Here is a 25,357-nt window from a genome sequence, read left to right as displayed (position 1 = left end):
ATTTGTGGAGTGGTTGAAAAATGAGTTTTAATGACACCAATCTACGTGTGTGTAAACTTCCGACTTCAACTGTATATATATATATACTGTATGTCATGACGTGGCCCTCTTTGGGTATAGCATGCCTTCCCCCTCTCTTTCTCGCCTACACCCAGGCTGCTGTTATCTCAGGTCGTAAATCCCTGGAGGAGACTCTCTTCCTCATGGCCAGACAGTATAGAGAGAGAGAAGGTTTCACAGGAGAACAAAGGAACCTCTTCTCCAGCATAGAACTTGAGAACTGAACAATGTACATGTTTTGGAGAAGGTGTACACGGTCGGGGAAGAATCCAGCTACGACCGGTCCATTTCGTTTAATGTTTGTGAAACTCATGAGAGACACTCATGAGAGACAATACAGCCACACATAACTCTGTTTGTACAAGAGTCTCAGTTATGAAGCTTGCATCTAATTGTTGTATAAAATGAATGAGTAAAGATTAAACTATTTGTGAACTTATGTAATGTTAATTTAAACTGTTTAAGGGAACCCAATTCCCTTTAAAGTTAACTAAGTCATTGGCCCGCCCCATGAGCACAGACATTGATCTGGCGTCATGGGACAGCCATTTTCTGCTCTTCCGAATATACCCCCACCTGGAGAATCATCTGCAGACCAAGCTTACCTCAATTACGAGAGGGCTACGGTTTGAGTATATTGCTGAATTCTTAACCATACCACATGATTAAACTCTGAGACTATCGATACCGACAGAATAAGAACAAATCTTTGATACTAATTACTAGTCTGCAGCTAGGAATTCTGTACCATTGAACGCGAAGACCGACAACCGCCAAAACATCTATCTACAAGAACATTTCTGAAATGGGACTCTGAAGTATACATTCTAGCCACAAGAGACGATCAGGCGAACTCTCCAACAGAAAGACGGACGATTCCAACAGATATTAGGACGACACACTCAGCGTAAATATATATTGATTGCAATTATTCCCGAATGAGTGACCGTTCATGTGCAAAGGATTAGCATTTAAATTAATATAATTATCAAGTGTATAGTGACTCATTTGCGTAATTCCCGTCTTTCTCAGTCGACCCCCACTTCCCTTTTGTCCACCAAGCCGCGATACCAGTTTATCCCACTAGGGAAACTCCGCTATCATTTCCTTGTAACCATATCTACTGTTGGTTTATTTATGCATTTCTGTGATTATTTAGTTAGTAAATAAATTATTTAAGACAATTGATGTATGGATAATTCATAGAGAAGACTGGGTTCGTGCAGATAACCAACAATTTACGACTTTTTGAATGAGACTAACGTGAGGTAAAGAATAATTCATTAATTAGAAGACTAATTGATCAGATATTAAAATATCTGAAAGTTATATTAGGAAAAGTATAACTTTGTGCCCCGACTTTCTAGTTAATTACATTTACATGATTAAGTTAGTCACGTAATAATAATTACAGAGAATTTATTTGATAAAAATAAGTCTTCGGTTTAATGATGCCAAAGACACGACATATATACAGTATAGTAGCTAAACAGAGCCCCATCTGCCCTGAATGACAGGTCACCACTGTAAAACACATAGGATGTGTGTATATATGGAAAAATAGACCTTAAAAAATGTCCAACAATCGATTTGGTCGAAAGGGCAGACGACTTTTGATCGACCAATTGTCTGGACCAGCCCTAAGGCCAATGTATACCCTATGTAAAACAATCAAGAAAACATACATTAAAAGCCAAAGGTGACTGTCAGTAGACCTATCTGAGTGATCCCAGGTGTGGTGTAGGGCAAGCTATATACAACAGTAGGTTACATCCGTGTTAGCACAAGTCAATTACTGTAGCCTAAACTCTTTATTAACAACATATACCGACCGTACTTGAGAGATAGACAAGAAGCCCAAACAGAGCAGAGATCAGTGTCACTGTCACGATCATCGTAAGAACATTCGGACCAAAGCGCAGCGTGATATGGGTTCCACATATTTATTGATGTGAAACGCACAAAACAATAAAAAGCAAAAGATACGTGAAGCTATGTAGTGCTCACAGGCAACTACACATAAACAAGATCCCATAACAAAACAGTGGGGAAATGGCTGCCTAAATTTGATCCCCAATCAGAGACAACGCTAAACAGCTGCCTCTGATTGGGAACCATACCAGGCCAACATAGAAATAAAACAACCTAAATTACCCACCCTAGTCACACCCCGACCTAACCAAAATAGACAATAAAAAGGCTCTCTGTGGTCAGGGTGTGACAGTCACTGATCCATGAGAATAACATCTACAACTTCTACACTCACAATGAAAATGTTTCACTGAAGGCAACAGACATAACAAATATCTGACATGTGGCTTTTTTTTAATTAAGGTTTTCCAAAGAACATATGTGTGTGTGCATTTGATGAGACTGGGCTACAAATGACTGGCATTACAGTCCTAACTATGGCATTCATTTGGAGAAATCTGCACCGCTTGTCCTATTTCCTCAGGATAGGTAACTACAGTGATTGCAGAGTGTAGCGCTGAAAGAAATAGCTCAGTCCGCCTTTATGCAATAGTGGGTAACACTGTGAGAGAGACCAAATAATCAGAGGTGTTCCTATGCCATCTCTTTATGGCCAATCTCTGCAAACACAAAGTACAACTATAGAATGAGATAAGTTTCAATAATCAGGGATGCTCACACACCATGACGAGCAATCTCACCCATCTTTCAGGAATCCTTTGTTACGTTGTGGTCTACTACAGCAGTAGATCCCCACAAAGTCAGCAAGACAATATAATCACCACAGTGAAACTATGAAACGTCTGCTGAACAGAAGAGTTCTGATACCCAATCATTCTCCATCATCACATCGAAACCCAACATTTCCAACTACACCCCGCCGCACAACACACAAACACATCAAATGTCTTGACCATTAGTAGCAAATAATATGCGCACATGTAATCAAAAATGAAATTTCACAATAAATCCCTCCAAACTTGTGTATTCTTAAGAATCTGATTTAATTTGAGGGTTCGTACTGTATGTGTGTGTTCCCCACAGAAACTGAAGGACAGGGGGTAGGGGGTGTGTATTGGGGAACCAGTTTCAACAGAACCTCAACTAACTGTGCTGTTCTGCTTCTCAGTACAGAAGCATCTCACAGGACTGAGAGCCATCTCGTGTTTCAGTATTATATTCTCAAAGATATAAAAGAACAGACACCAACCAGTCACAAACCACTCACTGGTCATGGGCTATTGATTCTACATGCAGCTCTCTTCCCATTATCCTCCCATAGTGACATCACCTACTAGGATTAGGGAAGGTACTGTAGTAGCGCCGAGTCACCTCAGTGAGTAGGACAGAGATTCAGACATGGGAGTGATGCTTATACCCCATCCTGGGCCTAGTGAAGGGCTTTCAGTAGGATGGTTTACTGTACATGGGTGAGTAGGTGGGCGGGTGGTAGTGGGGAAGTTACTGTTGTGTGACTGTTGTCTTCAGTGCTGTCCTGGGGGATTTGAGACCATCATGTCAATGAGTCGTGAAAGAGACATATTTTACCCAAGAGGGCGGGTGTGGAGGTCCCTGTGATGAGTGATGCAGAACCACAAGCCCTGGAATAGAATGGAATGCAGAAGGGATACATGTGTATCATAATGGACAGTGGGATAGAACTATAGCTGAGCAAGCAGAAAAGAAAGGAGCAGTAAAGTAGAGGCCAGTAAATGCAGTACTGTTCAGTGCAGTCACCGTGGGTCTATACTACGTGGGTGGGTGGTTGGATCAGTTACAGGTGGAATCAGATCTAACTCACTGACAGGTCTGTGCTGAAACAGGACTCTTGATGCTTCAGCAGTTGGTGATTTACTATCTGGAGCTGATTATGGCATGAGAATGTTTTTATGGTATGAGAACGTTCACCGGGCAGGGGGTACGACAGAATAACTAACCTCAGCTATACTTCCATGGTAGTGGTGGTGTTAGGTGTGTTCTGCTGGGGAGATGAGAACAGGACCGTTGTATTAGATGATGGCAAGGTGATGGACACTTACTCCCTGCAGAGGGCACACCTTCCCCACTTTCTATGCTCATTCAACAGTACACTTTTACTCTCAGGATGTCTGCCACTCAAGATAACAAAAAAACACATTGGAACACAGACTCATTGTCCATTAGGCTACTGTAATTACCTGGTAATAAGCACAAGGCTGAGTTAATTCAACAAAATGTGTGCTGCTCAAGTAGGTTATATGTATTCCTGTGTTACATAGTTATTTCCCTAATGAAAGATGGGTTTACATTTCCTCGTAAATCATGAGAAGATGCAACCTGTATGAGTTGTGTCTCACATTACCCTGCTTGTCACCTTCCCACAGTGCCAACTGCCCAGTGGAGCTTGCCTCAATCCATCCAAGCTTCCTGATGAATGTGTTTTTCTCTTCAGTTTACAAATTCCACATCTGAGAGGCTTTCATGAGGGAGGAAATGTGCCATGTGCCTTCCAAAAAAAGGAAAAGAGTTACACATGCCTACGCAATGGTTATTTTGTCAAATGTGGTCAACAGGTCTTCTAGTCCCATAACCTGATTGGTTCTCGACGAGTAAACCCTACATTCCATAAAGTTTTGCTTTGGCATCTTGTCTGACATGTGAATGAATTAATAGCGTTTCTCACAAATACCACTGAGGTGCTTATAAGCGCATTTTACACACTGGAAATTCACTGTACCCAGAAGATACCCAACCCAGCGCGCTTCGGGACTGAGTGTAAGCGCAGTACAGGATTAACTGAAAATGATTTGGATGCACGCTGTCATTGTGTTCCTGTGTCTTTGTCCAATCCTCGCTGCATTTGGGCAGGTGAGTGTTTCCTGCGGTTGTCAGTGTCATGAGGGCACCTTGGCCACTATTAAGAGACAACAAATGGTGTTTCTTGGATTTATTTTGCACAACTGGTTGGTCCAATCAAAAATGTAGCTGATTTAAAAGCACATATCACACTACATATCACAGAGTAAAACGTCAAATCTATGTAAATTGCTGAATTTGATATGATCATGGGTTACCATTATAATCTCTATGAGTGTGTTACGATTTAATGTAGTCTATTGTGGTTTCTGACATGCTTTAGGTAGTCCATTAATGTAATAAACTCAGAAAACATTTCCAGACCAATTAATTATCACATATAGCCTCGGGACATAGTTAAAATTCTTGCCATTATCTGTAATGACCTGAAAAGACTGTGGGTAAATATCACACAGATTTACAACTGAGAAAATAGACCTGAGAGAAAGGTTGTCTGAATGCCCTTTTCATGGACAGGCTTTAATTCAACATCTAACACTGAGGGATGCAGCATTGATGTCTGGGTGTTGTTGAAGGTCAAAACGCATCAAGCTGAAGTGTCAATCTCTTGTCAAATGCAAGAGCCTGCAAGTCCAGCTATAAGGTCATTATCCATGCATCATGACATGGACAGACACCCATTGATAGAACTGGTGTTTGGTCGACCTCAATTCCCAGGCAAGCTGCACAAACGATTACTAAGGCCCCTTGCATGCATGTCCAGACACCGAGAGGCCCATCACCATGAATAGACCCAACACCTCTGACGTGTTTCAGCACAAAACTGCTAAACCTCTCTACCTTGTCCAAGGACAAGGGTCTATATTACAGCAGGTTGGTGTGTGTGTGTGTGTGTGTGTGTGTGTGTGTGTGTGTGTGTGTGTGTGTGTGTGTGTGTGTGTGTGTGTGTGTGTGTGTGTGTGTGTGTGTGTGTGTGTGTGTGTGTGTGTGTGTGTGTGTGTGTGTGTGTGTGTGTGTGTGCTATGCTGTACTCTTTCTGTTGTTCAGTTAGAAATTCATGTGGAATGTCAAATTTGGACTCAATTTAGTTTTTGTCCACATTTAGTTAAGATCATGATGTACTGTGTGGTAATGAGCTGTGTGTATGAGGAGTCTGTTCAGGTCTCGTTAGTGATATTTGGCTTGTTCTTGTCATGGCACAACTCACACTGCAGAACTGAAGCCATGCAGTGATTACATAATTGAACAAGGTCAGCCAGAGTATTATTAGCTACAGGACACTTTTCCTTTTATGCAAAACCTTTCTGCATCACATAATTCACTTAGAACAATCTAGAATCCTTGGATTAGATCACCATGCTACTTTGGCCTTCATCATTGCACTGCACACCTCTCGATTCAAAGAGCAGCTCAGAACTTACTGAAGGAGGCTATAGATATGTTACCTAGGCACACCAAGATAATGTCACAGACACATGAAATGCAAATGCATGAAATGTTTTGCAGCGGAGGCAGAAAGAGGACATTATCGCTGGGGCACACAAACAGCAGCCTTTCCCTCCCTCTCTCCCTCCCTCCCGCCGTCCTGACTGATTTCGCTCCAGCAGCCCAGCTCCCTGCTCCAGTTTCAATCAGCCAGGTGTTTTCACAGGATGACCAAATATTTACTTTTCTTACATAACTTCTGCCAGATGAAAACACTAATTGGCTCTCTGAAAACATTCATGAGAGGACAGAGAGGAGGAGGGAGAGAGTTGAAAGAGAGAGTGAGAGTTTAGGAAAAATATACTACTAACACTCCCTGATTTTCTCAGCCAATGGGAGGAGAGGCTGTGCCTCATACACAGGTGATGTTTACCCTCTGGGTGAATGTTTACCCTCCACACCATCTGACCCCAAACAGCCTCCCTACCCTTTATCAAAACCACCAGTACACCCACCCCTGCATCAAAACCTACAGTACGTACACCCACCCCTTCATCAAACAATGAACGCTATGAGCAAGCAACATTTTTTATGCCTCCAAGGAGATCATTCCACTGACTGTCAGAACTTTCAGAGACTTATGGGCTAAAGAGATTGAAGAGCAGAGATAGGCTGGGATATGAGAGAAGGCAGACTGGGAGGGGCTTTCGTGTGATGGGAATCTGTTATGAGAATGAGTCCAGATAGGATTGGAGCCACTCTTTCACTCATGGAGTGTGTCTTTAGTGTTTCACAGCAACCCCCTTAGACCGTACAGGAGGCCTACAGGACTTCCCTCTAGCACCATCAAGTAACACCACCAGGGGCATAAGCATGCAACCTCCAAAACATAAAACTACTACCACTAGAGAACAACTCACTTTGCACAAAGGCAAAAGCCTACCAGCCTACCAACACTACAGCCACCTCTGACTTCAAGCTCCCCAGCTGGTGGTAGGGGTTGTTGAGATGCCCATGCGTGCTCAGAACTCTTGGTTCACTTGTACAGTAGGTCAGACAATCAGGGAGATGATGTCGCCGGCTCAATTAATTCATTCACCACATCGACTAGGCTGCCTACTGTGTACAGTGAGATTAAAAACATGACCATCTGAGTGCTGATGTAGTGTTGAAGCAGGCATGTCTACTCTGATGTCTCTTCTCTGGTCTCCCTAGAAACCCAGACCAGTGACCATATGCCTTTTTAGTTACTTTTAGGTACTGTACACTACATTCTTTAAATTTCAGTGCTATCTTAGGAAAACCCCTAAAATACTTTCTAATTGCAGTAACAAACCACTTCATGTGCTCACCAGATGCTAGAGTATCATTCATAACTCAAGCCAATGTACAGTAGCTGCTGTACTTCTGTCCTGTTATTCCAACATTAACTTGTTGGTGAGGTCATTTCTCTGTTCTTTCCAGTGATTAAGTTGTGAGGACATTTGCTTTTGCAGTGAATGTGGTTTGTATAACTGAGTGATGTCAAATTCTAGGAAGCTAATGTAAGAATGAGTTCTGCCTCCATCTTCTGACCAAGTCACCTGTGTCTCACGGTCCCTGACTTGAGTTTAAATTAGGCAGTCATCTATCAACTGTAACTGCACTTCATTAGGCAATGAATGTGCTCTGTGTAGCCTATGTTAGCATAGGAAAAATAAACTTGCATGTTCCTCAACCCATGTTTGTAACGTGCCCCTTCGCTAAAATGCAATTAAGATCTTCCTGTATTACGGATTTTTAAAATACAGTAACTCTGCAAAAGAATTGCCTTTTTGGGGATGACTCTCTTGTCAAGTTTTTCCCTGTATAACACTTTTGAACTCTTCCACTGTCCCTGACTTCCCCTGTTTCTATTGGACAAAAAAGTATTCACCTGCTTACCATGCCCTGTCCCTATAGGACTGTCCCAGCAGGCAGGACATGCAGAGCTCCCTAAAGCAGGTCCAGAAGCTGCTGTCGACCCACGAGGCTGCATACCTTCAGAGCCTCCGCACCCTGAGGAAGAAACTCAACTTGCTACAGAACACAGCCACTAAACAGACTGGCAAAGCAAACAATGGTAAGTCTGCACACAGCCCAAACATCGGTTGAAGAAGCAACATGTAGCCTACAATTTTAGCCATAGGCTTAAATTCGATTTCTTCACGTTTTTTTAAGTACACTGAAATGCCTAAAATGGTTTTTAGTAGGCCTGCTGCTTTTTATTTTATAATCTATCTATTTTATAATTTATAATTTATTTATAAAAAACACCAGTTGCAAGAATGTGAAGAAGTTTTATATTACTAATGTTTTTGCTATTGTTGTCAACCTCATGAACGAGAACCAATCGTGATTCAGTAAGTTGTGTAGGCCTACACACAGCACCAGCCAGACCGACTTGTCCTGGTAAAAATGCTAATTAGCTGTAAAAATGCAGTGTCATGCTGCGTTCTAAAAATGTTAACTCTGGTGGATTGTTATTCCTTTGCTACTACTGGTTTGTCATTTCACATTTGGTGGTTAGCGGTAGGTAGAAAGGTTAATTAAATTGAGCTCCTATGGACCTATGGCTGGAGAGTTAAGTCATGGCTTATGTCCCCCTACCAACCGCCCCCCACCGCTTTACAGATACCTGTCTAAAGCTGGACACGCCTGCCAACAGCAGGAAGTTGGGAAAGGCGCAGACCCCAGGTCACGAGGTTCACTTTCTGTGTGATGCGGGTTATGAGTTGGTGGGAGCAGAGAGCAGGATGTGTCAGGAGAGCCTCACCTGGAGCGGCCAGCAGCCCACCTGCCGCAGTGAGTGACCCTACCATCTGTTACAGATTACTCTACCCCTAACCTTAACGTTAACCATTAGGGAGACACACATCCAACGTGAAATCACTATCTTTTGTCACTACTATCTACTTCTTCTCTTTCTCTGGCGTCTCTTCCCCCCCACCCTTTTCTCTTCTCTTCTCCTTTCCTCTTCTCTGTCCCATCACTCATCTCTTTATCTGCTCTTCCATCTCTCTCAAGTCCTTGTCAGCATCCTCTTTGTGTCCCCCTCTCTTTTCTTTATCTCTCTTTCCCCCATTTTAAACTTCATGCATATTACTAACATTTATCTAGATAAGATGGCTTGCATCCATATGAGTTTCATTATCAAATTTCCTTTTTATGTATTTTCATGGCCATCCAGAATGGGTTATTGAATCCAGTGACTGTGACACATAGTTATAGCAGCCCTCTGTCTTGACAACTTGCTAACATTTAGATAATGCTTCAAAGACGTTCTGTGAGACTAAAAGTCAGGCCATCCCTTTCGCTCCGGTCATGTCGAGTACTCACACGCATGCACATTCACGCTCACGCACGCAAGAGTGTGCGCACACACACACACACACACACACACACACACACACAGAGAAGGAGCTTTTCTCTTTTAGTTCATGCATCAGAGCTATAAGGTTCCACCTGTGCTTGTCAGTGAGTTAGCTAGCCAACATTTACATCAGGGCTAATATTACTTCATTCTCCTCTCTTGACTAATCCCTTACTCCTCCTGTCTTTCCTCAGACATAAATGAGTGTGCCTCGTCTCCCTGTCTGAACGGGGGGACATGTGTGGACGAGATGAACCAGTTCTCCTGCACGTGTACCAAAGGCTGGGCCGGAGCCACCTGCCAGAGCCCTGTGCCAACATGTAGGTAGAGATGCTTAAGCATTAAGGCCCAAAGGGGTGTGGTATATTGGCCAATATAAGGGCTGTCCTTATGCACAACGCAAAGTGCCTGGACTCAGCCCTTAGCCGTGGTATATTGGCCACGGTTAATATATATAACAAAACCCTTGAGGTGCCTTATTGATATTATAAACTGGAACCAGGACTTACAGTCCTATATATCTCTATGCAATGGCTAACTGGTAAAAACAACACACAAGGGCCAGACACTGAGGGAGACCCAGGTCCACTCCCTCTCGCTGGTTCTGGCTGGCTGGGCTATCATACACACTCAGGGCTCCAGGCAGAGCCAGCGAATCAATACGGCCCAGTTAGGTTTTGTTCCTCTCTGTCTATTTGTTTTCATTTCTCCCCCCTGTGTACAGTACACTGCTGTAAGTGAGAACCACACACAGACTAATGGGGATTTAGATGGACTTTGACCATGAGTAACACTGCTTGCACTGTGTGGGAGGCTTCTATAAGTCTATCATCCCACTCACACACAGCCCACTGATAGAGGGCTGCATGGTGCAATGGATGTGAACACTGAGGTCAGGAAATGTTGGGAAACTACAGTGTTGCATGAATGTTTAATATTAAAACGTTTAATGTAGCCTAACTTAAGTTGCAAGTAAGTCGAGACGACCGCCCGTCTGGTCGCCAGACAACATTTTGAGTATCTCATCTCTGTGTCCAATACATTTGTGCTCAGTCTTGACTCAGTCTTGGATAGTGACAACTGGTCATTTCTTCTGGAGACCAGCCGAGACCAGCGCAGTAAAAAACTCCTAATTATCAGCTTCCATTCAGTCAGCACATAAAACTGCTTTGCCTTGCCAAATATATACACTCCTTTCTTGAAACATTAATACCTGCGCTCTTTATATCTAGTATAGACATGTTTGAGCAGTGGCGAACCTATTGGACCTAGGCCTTCAGTGGCGAACCTATTTTACCTAGGCCTTCAGTGTGTGACAGGTTCTTGACGCTGAAAGGACAGCAATCGTCATACCAGCAGACTCATTTAGGACTGCACTTTTTTTTTAAACAAAGGGCCAGAGGCGTAGTGGAGGCTATATGCAGGTATACACCGTATACCTACTGTTTTTATGGGCATTGTGTATACTCACTTCTTAATCCCCAGTGATGCGTATCAAAGTAGTGTAGTGGAGATATACGGCTTATCAATTATGTATAACAATAAAGAAGCCATGCATACAGTAGCCTACACAATCGCAAAGTACGTGACATACAGCTCTGGAAAAATTTGAGATCACTGCAAAATTATGAGTTTCTCTGGTTTGACTATTTATAGGTGTGTGATGGGGTAAAATGATCAGTTTCTCTGGTTTGACTATTTATAGGTGTGTGATGGGGTAAAATGATCAGTTTCTCTGGTTTGACTATTTATAGGTGTGTGATGGGGTAAAATGATCAGTTTCTCTGGTTTGACTATTTATAGGTGTGTGATGGGGTAAAATGATCAGTTTCTCTGGTTTGACTATTTATAGGTGTGTGATGGGGTAAAATGATCAGTTTCTCTGGTTTGACTATTTATAGGTGTGTGATGGGGTAAAATGATCAGTTTCTCTGGTTTGACTATTTATAGGTGTGTGATGGGGTAAAATGATCAGTTTCTCTGGGTTGACTATTTATAGGTGTGTGATGGGGTAAAATGATCAGTTTCTCTGGTTTGACTATTTATAGGTGTGTGATGGGGTAAAATGATCAGTTTCTCTGGTTTGACTATTTATAGGTGTGTGATGAGGTAAAATGATCAGTTGCTCTGGTTTGACTATTTATAGGTGTGTGATGGGGTAAAATGATCAGTTTCTCTGGTTTGACTATTTATAGGTGTGTGATGGGGTAAAATGATCAGTTTCTCTGGTTTGACTATTTATAGGTGTGTGATGGGGTAAAATGATCAGTTTCTCTGGTTTGACTATTTATAGGTGTGTGATGGGGTAAAATGATCAGTTTCTCTGGTTTGACTATTTATAGGTGTGTGATGGGGTAAAATGATCAGTTTCTCTGGTTTGACTATTTATAGGTGTGTGATGGGGTAAAATGATCAGTTTCTCTGGTTTGACTATTTATAGGTGTGTGATGGGGTAAAATGATCAGTTTCTCTGGTTTGACTATTTATAGGTGTGTGATGGGGTAAAATGATCAGTTTCTCTGGTTTGACTATTTATAGGTGTGTGATGGGGTAAAATGATCAGTTTCTCTGGTTTGACTATTTATAGGTGTGTGATGGGGTAAAATGATCAGTTTCTCTGGTTTGACTATTTATAGGTGTGTGATGGGGTAAAATGATCAGTTTCTCTGGTTTGACTATTTATAGGTGTGTGATGGGGTAAAATGATCAGTTTCTCTGGTTTGACTATTTATAGGTGTGTGATGGGGTAAAATGATCAGTTTCTCTGGTTTTACTATTTATAGGTGTGTGATGGGGTAAAATGATCAGTTTCTCTGGTTTGACTATTTATAGGTGTGTGATGGGGTAAAATGATCAGTTTCTCTGGTTTGACTATTTATAGGTGTGTGATGGGGTAAAATGATCAGTTTCTCTGGTTTGACTATTTATAGGTGTGTGATGGGGTAAAATGATCAGTTTCTCTGGTTTGACTATTTATAGGTGTGTGATGGGGTAAAATGATCAGTTTCTCTGGTTTTACTATTTATACGTATGTGTTTGGGTAAAATTATCATTTTAGTTTTTTTCTCTAAACTACTGTCAACAAATAAAAATATTGTATTTTAGAGCATTTATTTGCAGAAAATGACAACTGGTCAAAATAACAAAAAAGATGCAGACCTTGAATAATGCAAAGAAAATAAGTTCATATTCATTTTTAAACACAATACTAATGTTTTAACTTCGAAAGAGTTCAGAAATCAATATTTGGTGGAATAACCCTGATTTTCAGTCACCCAAACACATAACTATAAATAGTAAAACCAGAGAAACGGATCATTTTGTCTCTTCATTTTTTTCCAGAGCTGTATATTTACATGTGCGCAGCACACACAGCCTAGTTTCAACGGAATGTCGACTGCAGCCAGCAAGAATGCACAGCTCTCAACTGTTTTGTTGGCAAAGAGCAGCTCAAAGAAAAATGATATTGGTAGCCTGTACGGTAGGTTGCAAATACTTTTCAATGTATGATATCTACCAGTAAATGCTAACTAAGGCAACAATGAGTATGCAAATAAGGTCAGTAGGCTATTGTGATGAGCATTCAGTCATCATACCCTGTTTGCATCAGTGGTGGGCCTGGGTGGACACCCAATCAAGTTTGAGCAAAAACAGAAAAATAATACATGATTATGACAAAAATATATATTAGCTATATTGTCAGACCTCCAAAAGGGTCTCCTGATGTGCTTTAAGCACTGTTGTGGACTTAGAACGTCACATTTTAGTTGTTTTTCTATTTAAAAAAGGTGTGATTTAGAGATTGCAAATCTAAAAAACATAAGATTTTTCCTTCGCTTGGCAGGCCATTTGAGATTTGTTTTGCTAAATATGAGGATACCTACTTCTCCAGGCTCCACTACACCACGGCATAGGGCCAATGGAAAGACAGCAGTCACACACAGCATGGTGTTAAAGAATAAGCAGTCCAATCACTCTGACATAGTAAGCCAGTGGGTTCCAATCATAAGAATACTACGGCACCCGGTAACAACCATTAGGCTAAGCATTTCTTCATCGAAATGTACAACTATTACTTTTCATTGCACAAAATATTTCACGTTTAGCACATAAAGTAACCGGTGACCTAAAGTTTAAATGCAACAACGTTTCACACATGTTATTTTCAAAGAGATGGTTAACAACAGCAAGGGAGCTGAAATAAAATAAACAGTTCCACTCAAAAGATGAGGATAAATGTTAACTTATTCAAGAAGTTATTCTTGAAAAGGGAGAAGCTAACAAATTAGCAACATCCTTTTCTATAACACCTTCTGCAGCCGCTAAAAACTAGCCTACAACAAAAGATAGTTAGCTACATCATAGGAAAACTACTGCTTGCTATTGCGCAGTGACCTGTCAGCCTTTCAGAAAGCAGAGGTTTCCAGATTTGTTTTGTAAAAAACGGTCCACCCATTACAAGTCAAAATGTGATTGGTTGATTCCACTGTCACTCCAAAATGTTGCCCTGATTCAGTTGAATGGCAGATGCCTTCTATCTATCTATTTATTTTAATTTCACCTTTATTTAACCAGGTAGGCTAGTTGAGAACATGTTCTCATTTACAACTGCGACCTGGCCAAAATAAAGCAAAGCAGTTCGACCCATACATCAACACAGAGTTACACATGGTATAAACAAACATACAGTCAATAATACAGTGAAAAAAATTATATATACATTGTGTGCAAATGAGGTAAGATAAGGGAGGTAAGGCAATAAATAGGCCATGGTGTCGAAGTAATTACAATATAGCAATTAAACACTGGAGTGATAGATGTGCAGAAGATGAATGTGCAATTAGAGATACTGGGGTGCAAAGGAGCAAGATAAATAAATAAATAAATAAATACAGTATGGGGATGGGCTATTTACGGATGGGCTGTGTACAGGTGCAGTGATCTGTGAGCTGCTCTGACAGCTGGTGCTTAAAGTTAGTGAGGGAGATATGAGTCTCCAGCTTCAGTGATTTTTGCAGTTTGTTCCAGTCATTGGCAGCAGAGAACTGGAAGGAAAGGCGGCCAAAGGAGGAATTGGCTTTGGGGGTGACCAATGAGATATACCTACTGGAGCGTGTGCTACGGCTGGGTGCGGCTATGGTGACCAGAGAGCTGAGGTGGGGCTTTACCTAGCAATGACTTGTAGATGACCTGGAGCCAGTGGGTTTGGTGACGAGTAGGAAGCGAGGGCCAGCCAACAAGAGCATACAGGTCGCAGTGGTGGGTAGCATATGGGGCTTTGGTGACAAAACGGATGGCACTGTGATAGACTGCATCCAATTTGTTGAGTAGAGTGTTGGAGGCTATCTAGCTTCTGATGGCCTAGCCATTGGCTGACTTAGCTAGCTAGATTTATCTCCCCAGAGACCAGCAAAGAAAAATCCTGATTGGATATTTTTTTCTCTCCAGTGTTCATTTCCTTTCCAACGAAAACTGAAGTGATTAAATAAGAACTTAATTGAAAATCTTAATATAATTAATTATAGTTATTTTATAAATCCTTAGCCCTTCTCTGAAGGCGTAGAAGGCCCTCATTATTTCACACTGTGTTTGGGTTATTCACAAATTGTAGAGTGGCTCTATTATCACTCAGCCTGCATTTTTTTACCATTCTGAATGTATGTTCTTCTGAAATATGAACACAGAAATACTGGACATTTTGAACTGCTATAATTGTGGCAATTTGACAAAATTACAATCATGGTCTTGAATTGGACTCCCATTTTTCTGGTCTCGGTCTCGTACCCCTTGTCCCTCTCCGGTCTTGGTCTTGACTCGTACCCCTTGTCCCCCTCCGGTCTTGGTCTTGACTCGGTCTCGTACCCCTTGTCCCCCTCTGGACTTGGTCTGGAATCGGTCTGGACTCGGTCTCGTACCCCTTGTCCCCCTCTGGTCTCGGTCTGGACTCGGTCTGGACTCGGTCTCGTACCCCTTGTCCCCCTCCGGTCTTGGTCTTGACTCGGTCTCGTACCCCTTGTCCCCCTCTGGTCTCGGTCTGGACTCGGTCTTGACTCGGTCTCGTACTCCTTGTCCCCCTCCGGTCTTGGTCTTGACTCGGTCTCGTACCCCTTTTCCCCCTCTGGTCTTGGTCTTGACTCGGTCTCGTACCCCTTGTCCCCCTCTGGTCTCGGTCTGGACTCGGTCTCGTACCCCTTGTCCCCCTCCAGTCTTGGTCTTGACTCGGTCTCGTACCCCTTGTCCCCCGCTGGTCTCGGTCTGGACTCGGTCTCGTACCCCTTGTCCCCCTCTGGTCTCGGTCTTGACTTGGTCTCGTACCCCTTGTCCCCCTCTGGTCTCGGTTTGGACTCGGTCTCGTACCCCTTGTCCCCCTCTGGTCTTGGTCTTGACTCGGTCTCGTACCCCTTGTCCCCCTCCGGTCTCAGGCTTGACTCGGTCTCGTACCCCTTGTCCCCCTCCGGTCTTGGTCTTGACTCGGTCTCGTACCCCTTGTCCCCCTCTGGTCTCGGTCTGGACTCGGTCTCGTACCCCTTGTCCCCCTCTGGTCTCGGTCTGGTCTCGGTCTGGACTCCTTGGTCATGAATTGGTCTCGCTTTAGGTGGTCTCAAACACAACACTGTTCCAAACACTGTGGTTACCCTGGGAACAAATAGTTAATTTGTAACTCTTTGTTCACATGGTAACCATAGTGTTTTATAAAGAAATAAGCTGCACTGATTTGAAGATGGAGATGTTTAGATGGCCATGCCCTCAGACTGGAGTCAGAAACCTCCATATCAATGAGAATCATCCTTATTTTCACTCTTCTCCTCATTCCTCTCCTTCTTTTTCTCCCTCTTTCTTTTTTCTCCAGTCTTTGTCACCATGACGAACACCTCGTCTGCCACCTCCTCTGCGGCTGCTGCCATCTCTCCCCCGGCTGTGACTGTTGGTCCGTTTGTCCGTCCGTCTCGCTGTACGCAGGTCCAGGGCACCACCCACTGCACCTGTGACCCCGGATACACCATCTCTGGGCGTGACAGCACCACTTGCACAGGTACACCACAATCAGCTACCATGGCTATGGTAACATAAAAATACACACTGTCTGACCACATAATGTTATATACTGTAACTGACATCAATGGCAATTGATGTGTGTGTGTGTGTTTCAGACATTGATGAGTGTGAGTTGTTCCACATGGGTCAGGCTGGCCGGCTGTGTTTACATGCCTGTGTTAACACTCCTGGAGGCTACCGCTGTACCTGTCCTGCTGGATACAATGTCACCCGCGACGGACGCAACTGCAAAGGTGAAAGGAGACCACCCACACACACACACACACACACACACTGTACCAAAGTCTCAAATGCTGAACACACACACACACACACACACACTGTACCAAAGTCTCAAATGCTGAACACACACACACACACACACACACCATCATATCCTCTGCCTCAAAACCTGCCAGTTATACCAGATGAATACTAAACATTTGAATAGTCTACCACAAAGAGAAAGAAGATAACTTGGCTGAATGATAATGAATGTTTCCTATTATTTCCTATCCGTTGTATCTGTAATTCCATGCAATTCTGTTATCTACTGGCTGAATAATTAAACAAACCCTACATCTGGTCTGAATAAATGTTTGTTTTTGTAGGCAACTACAATAACTCAGTTATTTCTCTGTCTCGCTCTCTCTATTTTCTCTCTGTCTTTTTTTATCTGTCCCTCCCTCACTTTTACACACATTATTCTCCCTCTCTCTCCATGGCCTGTAGACATAGATGAGTGTGCCACCAGACTGAATAACTGCACCCGGGACCAGATGTGTATAAACACCTACGGAGGGTTCCAGTGTGTACGTGTGGACTGCCCCCGCATACGAAACTCCACCTACAGCAAAACCTCACCCCTGTGAGTACCTTCTCTTATAGTTATCACTCTCTTGCAATAATACACCTCTCAATGCCTATATAATCTTCTCTTTCCCTGTTCCCCAGGCGTTGCGAGCGTAACCCCTGCTCTGTGGACAACAAGGTGTGCTCTCAGGCCCCTAACTCCATCTCCCACCACTACCTGTCTGTCGTATCCAACCTGTCAGCACCACGCACCATGTTCCGTGTGTCGGCCCTCCGCCTCATGGGCGACACGCTGCGTTTCTCCCTGCTGGGCCGCGGGCAGGCCCGACGCCACTTCACGGTGCAGCGGTCAGACCGACAGACAGGCCAGCTGGTGCTGGGGAGCCCGGTGCAAGGCCCTGCTACACTGGAGGCAGAGGTGGAGATGACCGAGCTGGAGAAAGGGGTCCAGCTGGGGCGGTACATCACCAAGATCACCATGTTCATCTCCCAGTATGAGTTCTAGAGAGGGAGAGAGAAAGGTAGGGATTTAGAGGGTGGAATGAGGAGAGGGAGGAGGGAGTACTGTGGTAAGAGTTTTGGAGTGTGGCAGTGGATAGGGCTGGGAGGCTGGGAGGGGTGAGGCACTAAGTCCTAAGGAACAAAGAAGGACCTAAAGGAGAGGGAAGTTTAGTCGAGACATACAGGTATGGCAGGAACGGATGCATTTGGTAGAGTTGTATCAATTATAATGACAGAAAGTGTTACGGTGAGTGAATGAGGACCCAAAAGCGAACTAACTTAAACAGAGCTTCTTTAATAACCAAACATAGGTAGGCTCAGATAGACCGGCAGATTCCGACAGGACAGGACAAGGTTACAGCAAACATGACGATAGTCTGGCTCAGGCATGAAACACAACAAACAAGAATCCGACAAGGACAGGAACAAAAACAGAGAGAGATATAGGGGACTAATCAGAGGGAAAAAGGGAACAGGTGGGAAACGGGGTGACGAGGTAGTCAGGAGGAGACAAGGAACAGCTGGGGGAAAGCGGGGGAGAAAAGGTAACCTAATACGACCAGCAGAGGGAGACAGGGTGAAAGGAAAGGACAGAAAGACACAACATGACAATACATGACAGTACCCCCCCACTCACCGAGCGCCTCCTGGCGCACTCGAGGAGGAAACCTGGCGGCAACGGAGGAAATCCTCGATCAGCGCACGGTCCAGCACGTCCCGAGAGGGAACCCAACTCCTCTCCTCAGGACCGTACCCCTCCCAATCAACGAGGTACTGGTGACCACGGCCCCGAGGACGCATGTCCAAAATCCTGCGGACCCTGTAGATGGGTGCTCCCTCGACAAGGATGGGGGGGGGGGGGGGGGAAGACGAGCGGGGGCGCGAAGAACGGGCTTAATACAGGAGACATGGAAGACCGGGTGGACGCGACGAAGGTATCGCGGAAGAAGAAGTCGAACTGCGACAGGATTAATGACCCGAGAAATACGGAACGGACCAATGAACCGCGGGGTCAACTTGCGAGAAGCCGTCTTAAGGGGAAGGTTCTGAGTGGAGAGCCAAACTCTCTGACCGCGACAATATCTAGGACTCTTAGTTCTACGCTTATTAGCAGCCCTCACAGTCTGCGTCCTATAACGGCAAAGTGCAGACCTGACCCTCTTCCAGGTGCGCTCGCAACGTTGGACAAAAGCCTGAGCGGAGGGGACGCTGGACTCGGCGAACTGAGATGAGAACAGCGGAGGCTGGTACCCGAGGCTACTCTGAAAAGGAGATAGCCCGGTCGCAGACGAAGGAAGCGAGTTGTGGGCGTATTCTGCCCAGGGGAGCTGTTCTGACCAAGACGCAGGGTTGCGAAAAGAAAGACTGCGTAAGATGCGACCAATAGTCTGATTGGCCCGTTCTGCTTGACCGTTAGACTGGGGGTGAAAGCCGGAAGAGAGACTGACGGAAGCCCCAATCAAACGGCAAAACTCCCTCCAAAATTGAGACGTGAATTGCGGACCTCTGTCCGAAACGACGTCTGACGGAAGGCCATGAATTCTGAAAACATTCTCGATGATGATTTGTGCCGTCTCTTTAGCAGAAGGAAGCTTAGCAAGGGGAATGAAATGAGCCGCCTTAGAGAACCTATCGACAACCGTAAGAATAACAGTCTTCCCCGCTGACGAAGGCAGTCCGGTGACAAAATCTAAGGCGATGTGAGACCACGGTCGAGAGGGAATGGGAAGCGGCCTGAGACGGCCGGCAGGAGGGGAGTTACCGGACTTAGTCTGCGCGCAGACCGAACAAGCAGCCACGAAACGACGCGTGTCATGCTCCCGGGTGGGCCACCAAAAACGCTGGCGAATGGAAGCAAGCGTACCCCGAACGCCAGGGTGGCCGGCTAACTTGGCAGAGTGAGCCCACTGAAGAACGGCCAGACGAGTAGGAACGGGAACGAAAAGAAGGTTCCTAGGACAAGCGCGCGGCGACGGAGTGTGAGTGAGCGCTTGCTTTACCTGCCTCTCAATTCCCCAGACAGTCAACCCGACAACACGCCCCTCAGGGAGAATCCCCTCGGGGTCAGTGGAGGCTACTGAAGAACTGAAGAGACGAGATAAAGCATCAGGCTTGGTGTTCTTAGAGCCCGGACGATAAGAAATCACGAACTCGAAACGAGCGAAAAACAGCGCCCAACGCGCCTGACGCGCATTAAGTCGTTTGGCAGAACGGATGTACTCAAGGTTCCTATGGTCAGTCCAAACGACAAAAGGAACGGTCGCCCCCTCCAACCACTGTCGCCATTCGCCTAGGGCTAACCGGATGGCGAGCAGTTCGCGGTTTCCCACATCATAGTTACGTTCCGACGGGGACAGGCGATGAGAAAAATACGCGCATGGGTGGACCTTGTCGTCAGAGAGGGAGCGCTGAGAAAGAATGGCTCCCACGCCCACCTCTGACGCGTCAACCTCGACAACGAACTGTCTAGAGACGTCAGGTGTAACAAGGATAGGAGCGGATGTAAAACGATTCTTGAGGAGATCAAAAGCTCCCTGGGCGGAAACGGACCACTTAAAGCACGTCTTGACAGAAGTAAGGGCTGTGAGAGGAGCTGCCACCTGACCGAAATTACGGATGAAACGACGATAGAAGTTCGCGAAGCCGAGAAAGCGCTGCAGCTCGACGCGTGACTTAGGGGCGGGCCAATCAATGACAGCTTGGACCTTAGCGGGATCCATCTTAATGCCTTCAGCGGAAATAACAGAACCGAGAAATGTGACGGAGGAGGCATGAAAAGTGCACTTCTCAGCCTTCACAAAAAGACAATTCTCTAAAAGGCGCTGGAGGACACGTCGAACGTGCTGAAGATGAATCTGGAGTGACGGTGAAAAAATCAGGATATCGTCAAGGTAAACGAAAACAAAGATGTTCAGCATGTCTCTCAGGACATCATTGACTAATGCCTGAAAGACAGCTGGAGCGTTAGCGAGGCCGAAAGGAAGAACCCGGTATTCAAAGTGCCCTAACGGAGTGTTAAACGCCGTCTTCCACTCGTCCCCCTCCCTGATGCGCACGAGATGGTAAGCGTTACGAAGGTCCAACTTAGTGAAAAACCTGGCTCCCTGCAGGATCTCGAAGGCTGAAGACATAAGAGGAAGCGGATAACGATTCTTAACTGTTATGTCATTCAGCCCTCGATAATCTATGCAGGGGCGCAGAGACCCGTCCTTCTTCTTGACAAAAAAAAACCCCGCTCCGGCGGGAGAGGAGGAGGGGACTATGGTACCGGCGTCAAGAGCTACAGACAAATAATCCTCGAGAGCCTTACGTTCGGGAGCCGACAGAGAGTATAGTCTACCCCGGGGGGGAGTGGTTCCCGGAAGGAGATCAATACTACAATCATACGACCGGTGTGGAGGAAGAGAGGTGGCCCTGGACCGACTGAACACCGTGCGCAGATCGTGATATTCCTCCGGCACCCCTGTCAAATCACCAGGCTCCTCCTGTGAAGAAGAGACAGAGGAAACAGGAGGGATAGCAGACATTAAACATTTCACATGACAAGAGACGTTCCAGGAGAGGATAGAATTACTAGACCAATTAATGGAAGGATTATGACAAACTAGCCAGGGATGGCCCAAAACAACAGGTGTAAAAGGTGAACGAAAAATCAAAAAAGAAATGGTTTCGCTATGATTACCAGAAACAGTGAGGGTTAAAGGTAGCGTCTCACGCTGAATCCTGGGGAGAGGACTACCATCCAGGGCGAACAAGGCCGTGGACTCCCTTAACTGTCTGAAAGGAATGTCATGTTCCCGAGCCCAGGTCTCGTCCATAAAACAGCCCTCCGCCCCAGAGTCTATTAAGGCACTGCAGGAAGCTGACGAACCGGTCCAGCGTAGATGGACCGACAAGGTAGTGCAGGATCTTGAAGGAGAGACAGGAGTAGTAGCGCTCACCAGTAGCCCTCCGCTTACTGATGAGCTCTGGCTTTTACTGGACATGAAGTGACAAAATGACCAGCAGAACCGCAATAGAGACAGAGGCGGTTGGTGATTCTCCGTTCCCTCTCCTTAGTCGAGATGCGGATACCTCCCAGCTGCATAGGCTCAGCTCCCGAGCCGGCAGAGGAAGATGGTAGTGATGCGGAGAGGGGGGCAACAGAGAACGCGAGCTCCTTTCCACGAGCTCGGTGACGAAGATCAACCCGTCGCTCAATGCGAATAGCGAGTTCAATCAAGGAATCCACGCTGGAAGGAACCTCCCGGGAGAGAATCTCATCCTTTACCTCTGCGCGGAGACCCTCCAGAAGACGAGCGAGCAAAGCCGGCTCGTTCCAGCCACTGGAGGCAGCAAGAGTGCGAAACTCAATAGAGTAGTCTGTTATGGATCGATTGCCTTGACATAGGGAAGACAGGGCCCTGGAAGCCTCCTCCCCAAAAACAGATCGATCAAAAACCCGTATCATCTCCTCCTTAAAGTCCTGATACTGGTTAGTACACTCAGCCCTTGCCTCCCAGATTGCCGTGCCCCACTCACGAGCCCGTCCAGTAAGGAGAGATATGACGTAGGCGACACGAGCAGTGCTCCTGGCGTAAGTGTTGGGCTGGAGAGAAAACACAATATCACACTGGGTGAGGAACGAGCGGCATTCAGTGGGCTCCCCAGAGTAACACGGCGGGTTATTGATTCTGGGCTCCGGAGATTCGAAAGCCCTGGAAGTGGCCGGTGGATCGAGGCGGAGATGGTGAACCTGTTCTGTGAGGTTGGAGACTTGGGTGGCCAGGGTCTCAACGGCATGTCGAGCAGCAGACAATTCCTGCTCGTGTCTGCCTAGCATCGCTCCCTGGATCTCGACGGCTGAGTGGAGAGGATCCGAAGTCGCTGGGTCCATTCTTGGTCGGATTCTTCTGTTACGGTGAGTGAATGAGGACCCAAAAGCGAACTAACTTAAACAGAGCTTCTTTAATAACCAAACATAGGTAGGCTCAGATAGACCGGCAGATTCCGACAGGACAGGACAAGGTTACAGCAAACATGACGATAGTCTGGCTCAGGCATGAAACACAACAAACAAGAATCCGACAAGGACAGGAACAAAAACAGAGAGAGATATAGGGGACTAATCAGAGGGAAAAAGGGAACAGGTGGGAAACGGGGTGACGAGGTAGTCAGGAGGAGACAAGGAACAGCTGGGGGAAAGCGGGGGAGAAAAGGTAACCTAATACGACCAGCAGAGGGAGACAGGGTGAAAGGAAAGGACAGAAAGACACAACATGACAATACATGACAGAAAGGGAATGGTTCAGGTAAGGTTTAGGGGGGTGAGAAATTAGGGAGGGTCAGAGACATGAAAAGGAGAAAATGGCCACTTGTGGTGGAGATTGAATGTTTCCTCACTGAAGCTGAGAGAGTGAGAGAGAGCTGGGTATGTAAATATGAGCTGAAGTCCTTAACTGGTTAATTGCTTTACATCCAACATATGACAAAGTGACAATCAATATCTGTAAGATGAGAAGACATGACGCTACACATTGACAGTCCTATATTTCCTGGTCTTGTGTTCAACTTGTTTTGATATATTTATTTTGAAGGTGTTGTAAACCCCTGTTTGTGAACTGCTTTTTATTTATCTGAGAAAGCATTATTAAACATTTAATCAAAACACTACTGTATGATTTCTAGGGTTTACTATATACTTATGTCTCTGCACAGGACTGTATAAGGGGCTTGCCTTGAACTGTGACCTGTAGATGATCTGTCCGTCATAGAGGCTGAAACAGGAGTATGATGTACAGTATGAGTAGTGCAGGTCTGGGGAAGACATCAAGCATGGCAGTACAGAGCTACACTGTCCAGCAGACAGACAGCCAAAGTCACTCTGCTCAAAGAGCTACTAGAGCCTTACAGTATATGCATGAGCTAAACCAGCAAACACAGTGTATATGGTTACTTAATGAGATATGACAAATTTAAATGCTCTTTTACACAATGCTTAGGGGTACATGCGTGCGTGCGTGCGTGTGTGCGTGCGTGTGTGTGTGTGCGTGCGTGCGTGCGAGGAGATGTACTGTAGATTCGGCTGGTGTTGTTGTGGCGTGGGTTGTAGAGGATGCTGATGAAATGTTTCCCCCCTGTCTCAGGCTGCCCACAAACCTTCCCCACTCTCTGCACTCTATCATCTGGACGGACATGAAAACCCTAGTTAACACCACACCACACCACACATAGGGCCAATGCCATGGCCACACACGAACAAGATCCATGTGAGGAGTGGTGTGAGAACGCATACACACAAATTCTTACACAATAAATGACCAGTAGTGTATAAGATATCCCACATCACAGCTCCCTCAACATAGAGCACCCTGCAATGACCACAGCACAGTGAGTGTACTTTATATAGGCACTGATGTAAGTGTAGAGTGTGAGGGGTTAACCAGCCCGGTGCAGCCACGCAGAGCCAGGCAGTGTGTATCAAGGCACAAGGCGAGCCCCAGATGCAGACACAGGAGGCAGATGGTTGTAGTCTTATAATGTTTATTAATCCAAAAAGGGGTAGGCAAGAGAATGGTCGTATACAGGGAAAAGGTCAAAGCAGTTTGGAGTCCAATAGGTACCGAAGGGCAGATTCAAGGTCAGGACAGGCAGGATGATCAGGCAGGCGGGAAAGTAGTCCAGAGTCAGGCAGGGGTCAAAACCGGGAAGACAAGCAAAAGAGAATAGAAAAGGAGTATGGGGAAAAACACACTGGTTGACTTGACTAAACATTCAAGACGAACTGGCAATGAGAGACAGGAAACACAGGGATAAATACACTGGAAAAGAAGCCACACCTGGAGGGGGTGGAGACAATCACAGGGACAGATTAAACAGATCAGGACGTGACAGTGTGCCTCAGACAAACAGGCACTAACACACTGAACCCAGCCCCACCTCGGAGTCAACATATTGGGCTGAGAGAGAGACGAGGAGGGACTCCCCTGACCTGGCTGAGACCCACTAGGGGACCACAGGGGGGGTGAGGATCCCAAAATGAGATTGCACACAGAGGGACAGGGGGAAATGATAAAGAGAGATAGAGGAAGAGAGAATGATGGCTGAATAGAGTGGTATCAATAGCAGGCAATTCACAGCGAGACTCTATTTCTGCTCTGAAAGAGACCCCTCACTGTTCTTCACTCTGTCTGTATCTCTCTCCCTTTCTGTCTTGATGAAAGGAAGGGACAGAAAGAGAAAGGAAAAAAGGAGACGTATAGTTGAATGGCATCCTGTCCCAATGTTGTCGTTCCCCGGGGGAGGAACAAAGCTGATGTGGTGATGAGTCAGTCCCTATATCCTCTCTGACCCCCTCCACACCTCTCCTCTCCTCCCCCCCTCCTA

The 25,357-nt window shown here is 45.5% G+C and overlaps 1 protein-coding gene across 3 annotated transcripts in view; it reads left to right on the top strand.

Moving 5' to 3' along the window:
• Positions 1 to 18,218, top strand: part of LOC110526465 (fibulin-7) — a 97,425-nt gene extending 79,207 nt beyond the window's left edge. For 2 of the 3 annotated variants that reach the window (XM_036980854.1, XM_036980853.1), the window contains exons 2-8: positions 8,194 to 8,353; positions 8,905 to 9,075; positions 9,838 to 9,963; positions 16,494 to 16,676; positions 16,795 to 16,932; positions 17,411 to 17,546; positions 17,633 to 18,218. In XM_036980854.1, the coding sequence (XP_036836749.1) occupies positions 8,215 to 8,353; positions 8,905 to 9,075; positions 9,838 to 9,963; positions 16,494 to 16,676; positions 16,795 to 16,932; positions 17,411 to 17,546; positions 17,633 to 17,996 (1,257 nt within the window). In that variant the 5' untranslated portion in view covers positions 8,194 to 8,214 and the 3' untranslated portion in view covers positions 17,997 to 18,218. Of the gene's footprint in view, positions 1 to 4,590; positions 4,879 to 8,193; positions 8,354 to 8,904; positions 9,076 to 9,837; positions 9,964 to 16,493; positions 16,677 to 16,794; positions 16,933 to 17,410; positions 17,547 to 17,632 lie in introns of those variants that run through there. The other variant, XM_036980852.1, reaches the window with a different exon arrangement.
• Positions 18,219 to 25,357: the final 7,139 nt, after the last annotated feature.

The sequence above is a fragment of the Oncorhynchus mykiss genome, chromosome 6, assembly GCF_013265735.2.
Source record: "Oncorhynchus mykiss isolate Arlee chromosome 6, USDA_OmykA_1.1, whole genome shotgun sequence".
Taxonomy (NCBI): Eukaryota; Metazoa; Chordata; class Actinopteri; order Salmoniformes; family Salmonidae; genus Oncorhynchus; species Oncorhynchus mykiss.
The sequence above is the reverse complement of the archived record's forward strand: the minus strand, read 5'-3'. Positions and strand labels throughout refer to the sequence as shown.